Raw genomic sequence first — 16,822 nt, forward strand, 5'->3', positions numbered from 1 at the left:
CAGCCTGTGTGACAGAGCGAGACCCTGTCTCAAAAAAAACAAACCAAACCCAGAATTTACCCTTTAACTACTCCTCTATTGCCTCTCTAACATTTAGCTTACAAATGAAGAAACTGGGGCTCAGAGAAGTTAATTAACTTTTCTAAGGTCACAGAATCAGAATGGCAAGGCCAAAATTTCAGCCTTGTTCCATGCAACTACCAAGTCCAGGCTCTCTTACTAATTTTCCAAAATTTAATTAACTTTTCTCTGTGTACTGACTAAAAATGACTCGAAGTAACCTTCCTTTTCTTAATATAACAAGTATCTTCTAGTGAGACTAGAGATAAAGCCCAATACCAGAAATTGAACTTTGTTCTATCACTAACTCACTGGATCATTATTTTCCAAATTTTAAGTTTAAAACCAATTTAATGAATTATAACCAGCCTTTTGAAAAAAGAATAGAAAACCAAGTTTTACACAAAATTAAGATGTTATTTCACATACGTGTGTGTGTGTGTGTGTGTGTGTGTGTGTATGTATGTATGTATGTAGGTATGTGTTTTCATAATATAAGAAATTACAGTGCTCACTGTGAACAAATATTTTTAAAAGCTACTAACTAAATAATGGAGTTAGTCATGTTAAAACTTGACATTGAAGAGAAGTAAGTTGGGGAATTCAAAAATACATCCCAACTCTGAAAATAAATGAAAAAGCTTTAAGAAGGCTATGAAGAGCAATGATATAAATAACAATACAAATAGAAACAAAGTCAGGCATCTTTATACTTTGTTTCATTTAATCTTCACAAAATCCCTGTGACACAGGTATTATTTTATTCCTCTTGAGCAGATGAGAAAATGGAAACATAAAAGTTTAAATAACTTGCTTCACCCAGCAAGTAAAAAGGCTAGAACCAGGGTTTGTATTACTCCTACCTAACATCAACCATTAGGTCTTTCTCAAGCCCTATGCACTGCCAAGAGGAAGTTAAGTGCCACTCTCACAGTGCACTTTTCCAGGAATAAATTTGTAATCTAGAATACGAAGTATCACACAATAGGAAAACAACAGAATGTACTAGTTTTCATAATCATTTGAATTATGCCAAACCTCCTGGACATGTGACTGCCTGCCTGGTTAGAAATTCATCAAACAATAACTGGTTTCAAAACTAACAGAAAAGTTATTCTAAGGAAGATCATGAAGCTTTTGCTCCCCAAATTTTTTTAGCAACAGTTACTAACAGACTGAACTATCCAACAAGAGTGAACCAGTTAACTATATTTTAATAATATGTAATACATTTTAAATATACTTTAATAATATTAGACAGCCATTTTTAAATGATGTTATAAAAATGGTTAATGATAGAGAAAAGAGTTTTATTCTGTTTCATTAAAAACAAGAAGTATATCTCATCATTCAAATCTATTAGGCTTCTGTCTTTGGATAGGAATAATTTAGATAGTGAGTCTGAATAGTGAATTTAGGGAATGCCAAATTATCCAAATCTATTTGGTTGCCATGTTCTGAAACAGTAAGAGTTCAAGAAATATGTGAAGATTTTTATTAAAGAAGAGATGTGAAAATGCATCTAAAACCCTATGTTGAGTTTATATAGTAAAAATTCAAAAGTGACTCACACATGAAAATGCCCATAAGTGAGAGAGGCACAGAGAAACTGAAACACCATGAAAGACTGGCAAGCAGATTCCCACTGTCCAGCACGTAGGGCACATCCTCACTGAGTGACACATGGGGCGGGAGTAGGGAGGGGGAGGAAGTAGATTCCTGCCTCTATTTTGTTTCAGTAAAGCTAAAAATTTTACTGAGTGTATACAGTTGAATTTACCTTAGTTAAATGTACATATGTTGATGCTCCAGTGTATGTAGACACACAACATATATACACATTTGTACATATTTACTTCCAAGTAATTTACACGGGAGAACATCTGGAAAGCAATGTCATAATACTAACAATGGTTATCTTCAGAGAGTGAAATTAGAAGGGATTTTAATTTTCTTAATTATGCTTAGCTGTATTTTCCAAATGCTCTAACAATGAACATATTTCTATTATTATATTATAACATTATTAAATTAGATATAGTAAACTAGCATAAAAGCAAAGACTTTGTTTTTAGGGATAATAACATTAACCTTTTAAATTACAACTGCAGCTCTACTTTGTGAGCTCACAGATTAAATAAAAAGAACACCGTCTACTTTTACCTCTAGAGCTTTCTGTTGCAGCCGGTCACGTTCTTCTTTTTCTTTGCCAATAAACCACACCTCCCATGGTGTCAGGCGGCTTTCTGGCAAGTGCACCTGTTTCTGTTCTTCTTGGTTATCTTCTGATTCAACCTCAGTGCTACAAAAGAGAGGCTACTATAATACTTGTACAAGAAGCTCTTTTGCTTACTAGTCCAAATCACTTAACTACACAGTAAAAGCAAAATTTAATAGTATATTTACAATATTGTGATCTTTATAAATATACATGAATTATATATAAGTATACATCAAAATATCATGAAAAGAAATTGTAATATCTGAATTCGTTTATACATCAAACTGCCTTTGAAATCCTTCATCTTCTTGTTTATCCATCTTCTAAAGCCACATTATTTAAAACCCCATTGGGATAACCCACACACTATCCATTTGCCTCAATGCCAACGATTTTTTATTCTAAAAATCTTACCTGGATAACTAATTACTAATTACTACATATAATCCTAATCAGATCCTGAAGCAGACTTTTCCCTTTCCCTCCCTTAGGTAGTTCAGGAAAAAAAAAAAAAAAGGTTATGCAGTACACACAAAAAGAATGATAAGGCAAACATGTTAACAATTAGGGACTGTGGCTGAAGGGTAAACAAACGTTCTTTATATTATTTCACCTTTTTCATAAGTTTGAAATTGTTTTGAAATAAGCCACGTTTTCTTTATCATTTTGGTTGACTCCCTTTTGCCAATCTGTAGACAGGGTGTATATGACCCTCCAGTCTGGTTATCTCCAACTATAGTCTCCATCTCCACCATGCACCTCTGTCAGTCTGTATCTTCTGGGTATAGGGAAAAACAACAATTCGGGGTAAAGAGAAGAGGGGCAGGGAAGTAAGTACATACATAAATAAAGAACATAGGGACTTGGCCAAATACACAAGCCTCACGAAACTTAGAAAAAGCTTAACAATTAGCAGCCATAGAAAGCAAGTTGTTCAGGACATAAGACTAGTTTATTCCACTCCCTATGTCCATGTGTTCTCATTATTCAGCTCCCACTTATGAGTGAGAACATGCGGTGTTTGGTTTTCTGTTCTTGTGTTTACTTTGCTGAGAATGATGGTCTCCAGCTTCAACCACGTCCCTGCAAAGAACATGAACTCATTCTTTCCTGTGGCTACATAGTACTCCATGGTGTCTATGTGCCACATTTTCTTGATCCATTCTATTATTAATGGACATGTGGGTTGGTTCCAAGTCTTTGCTATTGTGAACAGTGCCATAATAAACATATATGTATATGTATCTTTATAATAGAGTGATTTACAATCCTTTGGGTATATCCCAGTAATGGGATTGCTGGGTCAAATGGTAATTCTAGTTTTAGATCCTTGAGAAATTGCCACGTCTTCCACAACAGCTGAACTAATTTACACTCCCCCCAACAGTTTAAAAGCATTCCTATTTGTCCACATCCTTTCCAGCATCTGTTGTATCCTGACTCTTCAATAACTGCCATTCTAACTGGTGTGAGATGGTATCTCATTGTGGTTTTCATTTGCATTTCTCTGATGACCAGTGATGATGAGCTTTCCTTTATATGTTTGTTGGCTACATAAGTGTCATCTTTTGAGAAGTGTCTGTTCATAACTTTCACCCACTTTTTGGTAGGGTTGTTTTTTTCTTGTAAATTTATTTAAGTTCTTTGTAGATTCTGGATATTAGCCCTTTGTCAGACGGGTAGATTGCAAACATTTTCTCCCATTCTGTATGTTCCCTGTTCATTCTTATGATAGTGTCTTTTGCTGTGCAGAAGCTCTCTAGTTTAATTAAATCCCATTTGTCTACTTTGTCTTTTGTTGCCATTGCTTTTGGCATTTTGGTAATAAAGTCTTTGCCCATGCCTATGTCCTGAATGGTATTGCCTAGGTTTTTTTCCAGGGTTTTTATGCCTTTAGGTCTTATGTTTAAGTCTGTAATCCATCTTGAGTTACTTTTTGTATAAGGTGTAAGGACGGGATCCAGTTTCAACTTTCTACATATTGCTAGCCAGTTTTGCCAATGCCATTTATTAAACAGGGAATCCTTTCCCCATTGCTTTTTTTTTTTTTTTTTTTTGGTCAGATTTGTCAAAGATCAGATGGTTGTAGATGTGTGGTGTTATTTCTGAGGCTTCTGTTCTTTTCTATTGGCTATATATCTGTTTTGGTACCAGTACCATGCTGTTTTGGTTACTGCAGCCTTGTAGTATAGTCTGAAATCAGGTAGTGGGATGCCTCCAGCTTTGTTCTGTTTGCTTATGATTGTCTTGGCTATGCAGGCTCTTTTTTGGTTTCATATGAAATTTAAAGTAATTTTTTCCACTTCTGTGAAGAAAGTCAATGGTAGCTTGATGAGGATTGCATTGACTCTATAAATTACTTTGGGCATTATGGCCATTTTCACTATATTGATTCTTCCAATCTACAAGCATGGAATGTTTTTCCATCTGTTTGTGTCCTTTCCTATTTCCTTTAGCAGTGGTTTGCAATTCTCCTTGAAGAGGTCCTTTACATCCCTTGTAAGTTGCATTCCTAGGCATTGTATTCTCTTTGTAGCAGTTGTGAATGGGAACTCACTCATGATTTGGCTCTCTGTTTGTCTGTTATTGGTGTATAGCAATGCTTATGGCTTTTTCACATTGATCTTGTATCCTTAGACTTTGCTTAAGTTGCTTATCAGCTTGAGGAGATTCTGGGTTGACACAATGGGGTTTTCTAAATATAGAATCATGTCATCTGCAAACCGAGACAATTTGACTTCCTCTTTTCCTAACTGAATACCCTTTATTTCTTTCTCTTGCCTGATTGCTCTGGCTAGAACTTCCAATACTATGTTAAATAGGAATGGTGAGTCTCTCATTTCTTTGAGCAGTGTTTTGTAGTTCTCCTTGTACAGATCTTTCACCTTCCTGGTTATCTGTATTCCTAGGTGTTTATTCTTTATCTCCTGTTGTGAATTCAAATTCATTCTTCATTTGGCTCTCAGTTTAGATATTTTTGATGTATAGAAATGGTACTGATTTTTGTATATTGATTTTGTATCCTAAAACTTTGTTGAAGGTGCTTATGGAGCTCTTGGGCAGAGACTATGAGGTTTTTTAGATATAGAATCATACTATCTGCAAACAGAAATAGTTTGACTTCCTCTTTTTCTGTTTGGATGGCATTTATTTACTTGGAGATGGAGTTTCACTCTTGTTGCCCAAGCTAGCTTGCAATGGCGTGATCTTGCCTCACTGCAACCCTCACCTCTTGGCTTCAAGCGATTCTGCCTCAGCCTACCAAGTAGCTGAGATTACAGGCATACACCACCAGGCCCAGCTAATTTTCTATTTTTACTACAGATGGGTTTTCACCACGTTGGTCAGGCTGGTCTTGAGCTCCTGACATCAGGTGATCCATCCATCTCGACCTTTTAAAGTGTTGGGATTACAGGCGTGAGCCACCACGCCTGACCTGGATGCCTTTTCTTTCTTTCTGTTGCCTGACTATTCTAATTAGGACTTTCAGCATTTGCTTTGCCAGTCTTTTGTTGAGGATTTTTGTATCTATGTCCATTATGCATATTGGCCTGAAGTTTTCTTTTTTAGTTTTGCCTCTGCCAGGTTTTGGTATCAGGATCATACTGGCCTCAGTTAGAAAACCCCTCCTCCTCATTTTTTTGGAATAGTTTCACTAGGAACAGTACCAGCTCTTCTGTATACATATGGTAGAATTTGGCTATAAATCTGTCTTGTCCTGGGCTTTTTCTGGTTTCTATGAAACTGTCCTCCATATTATTTATACCTTGCAAGACGGTGGTAAATATTAAATGTATGTATCACACCCAGCACATATGTCTGGCGCATAGTATATTTAAATTAAATGACAGTAATTACAGATTGATATAGATTTCATTTGTGTATACTGTGCTTCTACCTCAGGAAACTATAAATTCATCAAAATATGGGACTTAAAATAATTATTTTGTGGCCTCAAGGACATCAGAAATATTTATTATTTATTGAGCATACATAACTACTATATTTCCATAATAGTTAAAAATAATAACTTTTTTAAAAAACAAAGATGATGGCAACCAAAAAAAATTTATTGAGGGAATCACACTGGGTACAAATGGGTATATTGTAAAAAGTATACCATCAACACACCTACAACGTTTATCAGTATTTCACAGTAGAAGAGACATAAGTAGGAGCAGGTAGGACTAAAGAATGCTAGTGTACACAAGGCCATCAGATGCCTTTTAGAAGAAGAGGTCTAGAGCCTTGCAGAAAAGCTAACCACCCTGTGTAGAGGATGTGTTGCCTATTCATTGCTTTCTGAAAACTCTTGCCTATTATCACTCCGTGATTAATTCTCCACTAGGCTGTCAAGAGCTTTCACATTTGGGATCATTTTGTTCCCCTCCTTCAAGTAAGTTGATGGACTCAGGACTCAATATGTCACAAATATCTTATCTTACATGTAAATGTATATCTGATATACCCCTAACTCTCAGATCTAAGTTATTTTTTCTACCACATAAAGTTTTTTGCAAAAATTAAAAAATTGATAGCATTAAATATTTACCAGAGAAAAGAAGAAAGTCCTCAAATCAATAGCCTTTAATTTTAAACAGCTAGAAAAATAAAACTAAAATAAATCCAAACAAGCAGAAGGAAAAATGTAACAATATCAATAACGAAAGAGGGGGCTATCACTACAGATTCCATAAACACTGAACAGATGATGAAGGAATACTAAGAACAACTCTATAGACATAGATTTGAAAACCTAGATGAAATCAAATTAAAATTAAAGAAACTGAACTTGCAGTTAAAAATTTCCAGAAAAGCAACCTTCTAGCACAGATGGTTGCGGTGGCAATTCTACCAATTATTTGAGGAAAATTAATACCAATTCCATACAATCTCTTCCAGAAATAAGAAGAGATGAGAACACTCTCAACTCAATTTATAAGGCCAGGATTATCCTGATACAAAAGACAGCATAAAAAAATTTGTTTCAGACACAACCAAATATACCTCATGAACATAAATGCAAAAATCTTCAGTAAAATATTAACCAATGGAATCCTTAAACACATAAAAACAATAATATACCATGACCAAGTAGAGACTGTAGTGGGAATATAAGACTGGTTCAAGACTGGAAAATTTTTTTTTTGTAGTCCACCATATTAACAGTCTAAAGAAGAAAAATCACATGATCAATTGTTGCCAAAAAAGTATTTGACAAAATTCAACATTCATTCATGATATCAAGACTCCGCAAACTAGAAATAGAAGGCACACACAAAAGCTAATGTTATACTTAATGGTGAAAGACTATATGCTTTTCCTCTCAATTTAGGAACAAGGCAAGGATATGGATAAAAATTGGCTCCGTGTCTCCACCTAAATCTCACCTTGAATTATAGTTCCCATAATCCCCATGTGTCATGGGAGGGACCCAGTAAGAAGTAATTTAATCATGGAGATGGTTACCCTCATGCTGTTCTTGTTATAGTGATTGAGTTCTTATGAGATGTGATGGTTTTATAAAGGGATTTTCCCCCTTTTGCTCAGCACTTCTCCTTCCTGCCATCATGTAAAGGATGTGTTTGCTTCCCCTTCTGCCTTGATTGTAAGTTTCCTGAGGCCTCAGCAGCCCTGTGAAGCTGTGAGTCAATTAAACTTCTTTCCTTTATAAATTACCCATTCTTGGATATGTCTTTATTAGCAGCATGAGAACGGACTAATACAGATATATACTTCTATCATTCAATATTTTACTGGGTCGTCTATCCAGTTAATAAGGTTAGGAAATGAGATAAAAGGCATGCAGATTTTCAGATGACATGATTGTTTATGCCAAAAATTTCAAGGAATTCATAAACAAATTCCAGTCTTAATGGTGAGTTGATGAGATTACAGGGTACAAGGTTCAACACATAAGAATCAAATGTATTTCTTTATGCTAAGAATGAATAATTGGCAACTCAACATTTTTTTAAAAATTTACATTAGCTCCAAAAAATGAAACACATAGGTATAGGAGTAACAAAGCATGATCAGGGTCTGTGTGCTGAAAATTACAAAAACTTAGTGAAATAAAGCAAAGAATATCTAAATAAATAGAAAGATATACTATTTTATGGATTGAAACAATTAACATAGAATAGATGTATCTTGGCCAGGCGCAATGGCTCATGCCTGTAATCCCAGCACTTTGGGGGGCGGAGGCGGGCGGTTCACCTGAGGTCAGGAGCTTGAGATCAGCTTGACCTACATGGAGAAAACCCTGTCTCTACTAAAAATAAAATTAGCTGGATGTGGTGGCACATGTCTGTAATCCCAGCTACTTGGGAGGCTGAGGCAGGAGAATTGCTTGAACCTGGGAGGTGACGGTTGCAGTGAGCCAAGATAGTGCCACTGCACTCCAACCTGGGCAACAGGAGCAAAACTCCGTCAAACAAAGAAAAAAGAAAAGATGTAGTTCTTCAAGCAAACTTCAGGAGTATTTTTACACATCTAGACAAGCTGATTTTAAAATTATATGGAAGTCAAGTGAACTATAATAACCAAAACCATTTTGAAATAGAGTAGTAAAGGTGGAGAAATCATACTATCAGATTTTAAGATTTAATACAAAGCTGCAGCAATCAGTTCAATGTGATACTGAGAAAAGGACAGACACATAGATCAGTGGAACAGAGTAGAGAAGCCAGAAATAGATCCACACAAATATAAATATATTCTAGTGATTTTTCACAAAGTTGTAAAATCAATTGCATAAAGGAACGATAGCCATTCAACAAATGGTGTTAGAGCAGCTGGACAACCATATGCAAAAAAAAAAAAAAAAGAGGAACCTTCATCTTAATTTCAAATCTTACATAAGAATTAACTAAAAGATTTACATGTAAGATACAAAATTATAAACATTTAAAGGAAAAAATCTAGGAGAAAAACTGTGGCCTGAAGTGAGACAAAGAGTTATTAGACATAATACCAAGAGCACAATCATGAAAGGAAAGATTTATGAATTGGATTTCAACAAAATTTAAAACTTTTGCTCTATCAAAGACACTGTATAAGCATGAAAACACATGCTACAGACTGGGATAAAATATTTGCAAATCACATATCCAATAAAGGACTTGTATCTGGAACATAAAAAACTCTCATAACTCAACCATAAGAAAAGAAACTAGCCACGTTAAAGAAAATACTGTGTTCATCAACTAGAAGTCTCAATATAGTAAAGATTCAGTTCTCCATAAATTGGTTCATAGATTCAACTCAATTCAAATCAAAATCCCAACAGGACTTTTTGTAGGTATATAAAAGCTGATTCTAGAATTTATATGAAAAGACTGTATAGCATAGGGACAATGGTTAAAAATACTGTATTGTATACTTGCAATCTGCTAAGAAGATAGATCTTAAATCTCCTCACTACACACACACACACACACACACACACACACACACACACACACACACATAGTAAATGTAGAGGTAATAAATGTGTTAATTATGGGGAATGTGGCAATTATTTCACAGTGTAGACATATGTCAAAACATGAAATTGTATACCTTAAATATATGCTATTTTTTAATGTCAGTGACCGTTCAATAAAACTGTTAAAAAGTAGAGAATAAAAATACGATATGTGAAAGACAAAGGAACTAAAATATCACAAACAATTTTGGCAAAAGGAATGCAAATAAGCAAATTAAGAAATGTTCACTCACTATTCAGAAATGCAAGTTAAAACCACCATGAGATACCATGGCACATCTATCAGACTAGTTAAAATAAAAAATACTGACAAGTGCTGGTAGGGATGCGAGCAACTAGAACTCACATACATTGCTGGTAGCCAAATGAAAAAACAGCCACTCTGGATGCAGTCCCTTGTAAAATGAAACAAACACTTTCTATACGACCCAGCAATCCCATTTCTAGGTATTTGCCTTAAATAAATGAAAAAATGTTCACACAAAATCCTACTTTTTGATGTTTTTTTTTTTCTTGTAAATTTGTTTAAGTTCTTTGTAGATTCTGGATATTAGCACTTTTGTCAGATGAACAGATTGCAAAAATTTTCTCCCATTTACACACAGGGGCCTGATGGGGGTGAGGGCCTAGGGGAGGGATAGCATTAGACGAAATACCTAATGTAGGTGACAGTTTGATGGGTGCAGCAAACCACCATGGCACATGTATAACTATGTAACAAACCTGCACATTCTGCACATGTACCCCAGAACTTAAATATAATAAAAACAAATAAGACTCATTTATTATAGACTTAGTTCTTCATCTCTTTCACATTCCTGCTTCTAGCAACCAATTGCTTCATCCACTGCTTTGCACAACTTTTCTACTTCAAGATTCAGCTTACTCATTATTTTCTGTTACTATTATTTCTTCATTCATTCATGCCTTTATGGAATTTGTATTGTAGTGGCAAAGAGACAGTTGATGTGTTATTTCTTATTTTATTTTATTTTTTAAGACAGAGTCTCACTCTGTTGCCAGGCTGGAGTGCAGTGGCATGATCTTAGTTCATTGCAACCTCTGCCTCCTGGGTTCAAGCGATTCCCATGCCTCAGCCTCCCAAGTAGCGGGGATTATAGGCACACACCACTGTGCCCGGCTAATTTTTTGTATTTTAGTAGAGACAGGGTTTCACCATGTTGGCCAGGATGGTCTCAATCTCCTGACCTCATGATCTGCCAACCTTGGTCTCCCAAAGTGCTGGGATTACAGGCATGAGCCACTGCACCCAGCGTGTTGTTATATATGTCTTTCTTTTTCAGTCTTGCAGAAGGAACCCATCTGCCTCCACTGAAATGTACTTTCAACTATCACTACATGCTGATGATGCCTAGATTAGTAATTCCAGGGCAGACCTTCATCTTGACTTCCAGATCTTTATTTCCAACTCTGTGATTCATAGCTCAACTTAAATATCAATCAGTTGAAAACAAACCTAATCATCTTCTACCACCCACCCACCACCCTTCACACTAAGAAAGTATACTCCTCTTACAATCCTAAAGCAGTGAGCGCAGGCTGGAGGATATCACCTTTCAGTCAGTTGCTCAAGCCAGAAGCCCTAGCTCTTTGATTCCACCGGCTTCTCATCAACATCTGGACCTCTCCACCTCCCATACCCACATGATCACCTAGTCATCTTAATTCTATTCTTTCCATTTTTGAAAGCCATTCTTGTTTCCTCAAATCTTACAACCACCATTTGGACAAAACTGGCCTCCGTTTCAAATCATTACCCACACCTCTTGCCAGATTCAACCCAAAAATGTATCCTTTGATCATGTCACTCCTCATCTTAAAGTTCTTGAGTGGCTCCTTTACCCACAGGATAAAATCCAAACTCCTTAGCCTGACACCCATGAATCGGTCCTTGCCTATCTTCCAGCCTCTTCTTTCACCAATAAGTGAACCACATTTTACATTTCAGTCACTAGGAACTCCTGTAGGTTGATGAAATGTGCCACGCCCCATGCCCTGTAACTTTCACCTAAATCTGAAATTCCCTTCTTCCACCTCTGAATACAGTTAGATTAAGAGCTTAGATTTGGTAGTAAACAGCCTGGGGTGAAATCCTATCTGCCTCTTCCTAGCTGTGTACATTTTTTTTTTTAACTTCTTAAAGCTTCTGTTTTTTCCATCTATAAAATGGAGATGACAGTTGTGGCTGGCTACCTTACAGGCAGTATTTCATGAAACTATCCATGCTAAAGCACCTAATACAGTTCCAGTCACTCAGTAAGCACTTAATAAGTCATTTATTATTTTTACTATGATGAACTCCTACTGTCTCTTCAAAATTCAACTCTAGCACTGCCTGTAAAACTCTTGGGTTTCCTGTCACTTGTTCATCTCTGCCACAGGCCACGAGTTCCTTAAAGAAAACACCTTAACTCATTTTTTTTCTTTCAAGAGCCTAGCTTAGGGCCTAGAATATAGTAAGGTCCTAAGAAATATTTGTTGAAAGAAAATCGGATCAGTGGGTTTTTCTTTTAAGAAATGACACTTTAAATATTAAATTTCCTGCCTCAATATTTATATACCCAATGTGTTCAAAATACATGGCGTACATACTACAGCTCTACTTATAATCACGAAAGGCTTGCTTGACAAGCAGCCATTTGTGAACAGGATATTTATTACAGCATGGTTTTCCTAACAGATAATGGTAGAAAAACCAGGATATAGTTGAATAGATAAACAGTAGGCCCAGAGCACATTATAAAATATTCCAGGAAAACACTTCTCATGATCTTGTCTGAAGCTTACTTTGAGCTTCATCTCAATTCTGGCCAATACACTTGAAGGTCAATGCATCCTCTAAGCATGGCTGTAGTTTTTTCTTTTCTTTTTTTTTCTTTTTTCTTTTTTTTTTTTTTTTGAGACGCAGTCTTGCTCTGTCTCCAGGCTGGAATGCAGTGGCACAAGCTCGGCTCACTGCAACCTTCACCTCCCAGGTTCAAGCGATTCTTGTGCCTCACCCTCCCGAGTAGTTGGGACTAGAGGTGTGTGCCAACACACCTAGCTAATTTTTGTATTTTTACGTTGGCCAGGATGATCTCGATCTCGACCTCATGATCCACCTGCCTTGGCCTCCCAAAGTGCTGGGATTACAGGTGTGAGCCACCACGCCCGCTGAATGGCTCTATTTATACCAAAAATACCTTGAGGTAATATTCATCATGTTCACTTGATGCCTGAGTCTAGCTCATAGAAGCCTTACCCTATTCGTTTTGCCAGTCAGATCACTGTGGCAGGTGAGAGATGGAGAAAAGGCATAAAATCCCATAGCTGTAGGTTGCTCTCTGCTCCGCAGAGGATACTTGTAGCCCAGAACAATGATGGGGCTATGAATCAGGCTGCCTGCTCTCTTCATCCTGTCACCCCCAAGCTGTCCAGGGCACCAAATATAGGTCAGCATAGTAGGGAAAAGGAATAAGGAAGTTTTCTAAAAACCTACCTTTCCTGAAAGGAAGTGCTAAGTTTATGATGCATTAGGCAATAATCACTGCATGTATCTGTTCTTTAGGAAGTGGGAACTAGGTATGCGGTCAGCACACATTTACCGAGCAACTAATAAGCATCTGATACTTGCCACACACACTTGACAACTTCAGCATTCTCTTTTCAAACCCATGTCCCAGCTACTTTTGATTCATAGGGACTGAAATGTAATAAGGAAGGCCGCCTTAGCCCTGTGGTGCAACCAGCTCATTCTGGCTTTGGATAAGTGAGACGTAGATATGTCTGCCTCCTCCCCTGGCAGGCTCCATTTAGTCAGGGTTTTGGCTCTTGGAAACTAATACAGGGTTTCAATAGCTGAGGTATAGTTCTGAGGGTCATTTATTCCGCAGGTCACTAACTTGTGTCCAGAATACTTAGTCCAATTGATCATGCTCAGAAAATATTTCCCAAAGCCTTCACATTTACCTTAAATACCTTTGAGACCAACTCAGTCCTGAAAATACCTACAAAGGCCCAAATGGAAACAGATTACTGAAACCCTAACTCCGCCATTAAATTCAACTATCGGGGCTGGGCACGGTGGCTCATGCCTGTAATCCCAGCACTTTGGGAGGCTGAGGCGGGTGGATCACGAGGTCAAGAGATCGAGACCATCCTGGTCAACATGGTGAAACCCCGTCTCTACTAAAATATGAAAATTAGCTGGGCATGGTGGCGCACGTCTGTAGTCCCAGCTACTAGGGAGGCTGAGGCAGGAGAATTGCTTGAACCCAGGAGGCGGAGGTTGCAGTGAGCCGAGATTGCGCCATTGTACTCCAGCCTGGCAAAAATTCTATTATCAGGTTGATCAGAATAGGCCTGTTTCTTCTTGCTACAACCAGCTTGAATTGAGTGGCTTGCTTGGTTACTCTTTCTGATCTCTATTCCCACCAATGTACTTACTTTTACCTCTCATCCTTAACTAATTCACTCCTGTAACCATGTATATGAGTTAATTCACATGGTTCCAGATTCCATTCACTCATGCTGGATATGAACACCCTATATACTGAATGAGGTATCTTGCTATTTACACACAAAGCCTGGGTTCTTCTGCCTGTGTTTCTTAGAGTTCCTGTACTGTGCCTTGCACAGCTTGACAATCAGAAACTTGTAAACGATTTCTGAAGAAAATGTAATGAGTGTATACCAGAATGGACCTGCATTACTAGGCCTGCCTCAGAAATGTTCCTGCAGGGATAGGCCCTTTGCTCCTATTTCTATATTCCAATACTAGGCATGCAGTTTAGGAAAGAAAACATGACCATGTATCTCTGTAGCAGGCCCAGGTCTGCTAATAACTAGGTGCATGCCTTTGAGTCACTTTTTATTTGTATTCTGAGCCATGGTTTTACTATCTGTAAAATAAGTGGATTGATTTAGGCTTCAATTCCATGAGAATAGAGACCAGTATCTAGTTTATGGTCCCCAGTACCTAAACTAATATGTGGCACACAATGTTTGCTGCGTGAATAACAGTAGACATAAACAAATTAAGATAGTTTTAATAACCCCCTTGGTCCTAACATTCTTCGACACAATAGCATCCATTCCTCTGTAAGTGCGTGCTCAGATCCTATCCAACCATGTCTCCACATGCTGAGGTTAATATTGCTAACCTCTGTGCCTCAGCACTTTATGTTATAAAAAGTCACCTGTTTACTATAACCTACTTCACTAACAATCAGTGGATGTTTTCAGAATAACCACAGGTACTACTAAGGTGCAGTAAACCACATTCTGATGTTCAGATTTGGGAAAAGAATTCTGGTGTCCACAATCTGGCTTTTGAGGATTCATAAAACTCCTGAAATAGTAGCAAAGTTTTGTGTGTTTGAGACTATGTGCGTTTTCCTGGGAAGTGAGACTGCAGCAATCATATCTTAGGAAAAAAAGATTAAGAGCCACAGGAAGTCTGTCCTCATTTGCAGGAATTTGCCCAGGGCTCTTTACGTGCAAAAAAAACCACGGCACCTCAGTTTGCAGGTGCCTGCTCTGCCTTTGGGGGGAGGGCAGGAGGGTGTCAGAAGGGGGTGCTTAAGAGGGTCTAAGGAATCTTGAAAAGGACTGAATAGGCCGGGAGGCCTCGGGTTTACCTGGCGCACCCCTGTAACTCCATTCCTCTCAGGCCCGCCACGTTGGCCTCTGAATCAAGGGCATCTTCATTCACGTCTTCCTCATTCTCCCCGTCACCGTCGTCCTCGTCAAATTGGAAGCTCTGGTGGCCAAGGGGAGACAACAGCGACCTGGTGGAATTGCTGCAGCTCGGCGGCAGCGATGGCGAGCGCACCACCTCCAGCCCCTGCCCACGGGTGCCTGTCATGGGGACGGCGAAGGAGCCCGAGGAGGGCCGAGACCTGGGTCTGCAGTCAGCAGAGAAACCCGTGTAGGAAGGGGGAGAAGCAGGCCCCCAGCTCCCAGCCGCCCGCATCTGGCCCGCCAAGTTCAAACCGGCGGAGCCGCGGCGGGCACGCGCTCTCCCAGCAGGCCCTGCGCGCGCCGGCCCGGCCAATCCCGGCCGCCGCAGACCCTCCGCTGCCATGGCGACGCGTGGAGGCCGGGAGGGCTTTGTTCCGGCCTGCAGAGCGTGGCTTCCTCCGCCCTGGCCTCCCTCCGCGGTGGCAGGAAGGTGCCTGTTGTTTGCAAGCTCGTTTAGCGCTGTGCCTCCCCACGCCGCGGGCGGGGTCCTGGCTCCCTACGGACAACTTTGAGCGCCTGTCCCTTGTTTGCCGAGGTGCTGTAGTTCACTGGCTACATAAAATACGTTGTCACTGAATAAGGGAAAAAAGAAGCAGAAGCCAAAACTACACCCTATATAATTACAGGGTCAGAATTATGAGCATCTGTCATGATTTCTTTCAGCACAGCCGATGTATTTTGAGGAGAGGGGAGCGAACCTGATCCAAGTTTACCGGTGTACCCCAGAACGCACTTTTAGGGCAGTCTTTGAGTGTTTTGGTAGCACTTCGTTTGCCTGGCATCTTAAGGGACCTAATTTGTCTCTACATGTGAATTTTTGGCCTCTTTGAAGCCTCTAGTGTATGCTAAGGTCTGCGTAAAGCACTAGGGATAGATGAATAAAGTCTTGTCCGTAAGTTCCTCATCCTTCTGTGGTGAAAAATCATCTGAGGAAATATGGTGATACGCATTTTATGTGGGATCTTAGGGGCACTCTCTTTGGAATGCAGATAAAGGTAGTAAGGGAGAGGTGGATGCTTTATTCAGGCTGACAAAACTCTGTATATTTGTAAATAAATAGGGCTTTTGTCCAGTTCATAATGTATATTACTGGTAGAAATAGCGTAAATGAAAATTAACCATGGCTAACATAGCACACAAAATTTTTTAGTAACTACAGTGATACAAAAACCTTTGATGCACGCACTCTAGATCTGCAAAATTTAACACAGGAGAACCAGCTCTGGTAGAAGTAATAGCAACCAAAGACAATTCAGAAGGCAGAGCTATAATTAATAAAATATGACATGGTTAAATCTATTTAAATGGAA

At 38.6% G+C, this 16,822-nt stretch overlaps 1 protein-coding gene across 13 annotated transcripts in view; it reads right to left on the reverse strand.

Annotated features, from left to right (window-relative positions):
• The window catches only part of CCDC34 (coiled-coil domain containing 34), a 308,339-nt gene extending 292,530 nt beyond the window's left edge, over positions 1–15,809 (reverse strand). For all 13 annotated transcript variants that reach the window (XM_074401258.1, XM_074401264.1, XM_074401261.1 and 10 more), the window contains exons 1-2: positions 15,410–15,809; positions 2,224–2,362 (exon numbers count right to left, since the gene is read on the reverse strand). In XM_074401258.1, coding sequence (XP_074257359.1) covers positions 2,224–2,362; positions 15,410–15,744 — 474 coding nt within the window. In that variant the 5' untranslated portion in view covers positions 15,745–15,809. The remainder of the gene's footprint in view (positions 1–2,223; positions 2,363–15,409) is intronic.
• Between the last annotated feature and the right edge of the window lie 1,013 nt (positions 15,810–16,822).

This window comes from Saimiri boliviensis, chromosome 6, assembly GCF_048565385.1.
Source record: "Saimiri boliviensis isolate mSaiBol1 chromosome 6, mSaiBol1.pri, whole genome shotgun sequence".
Taxonomy (NCBI): domain Eukaryota; kingdom Metazoa; phylum Chordata; class Mammalia; order Primates; family Cebidae; genus Saimiri; species Saimiri boliviensis.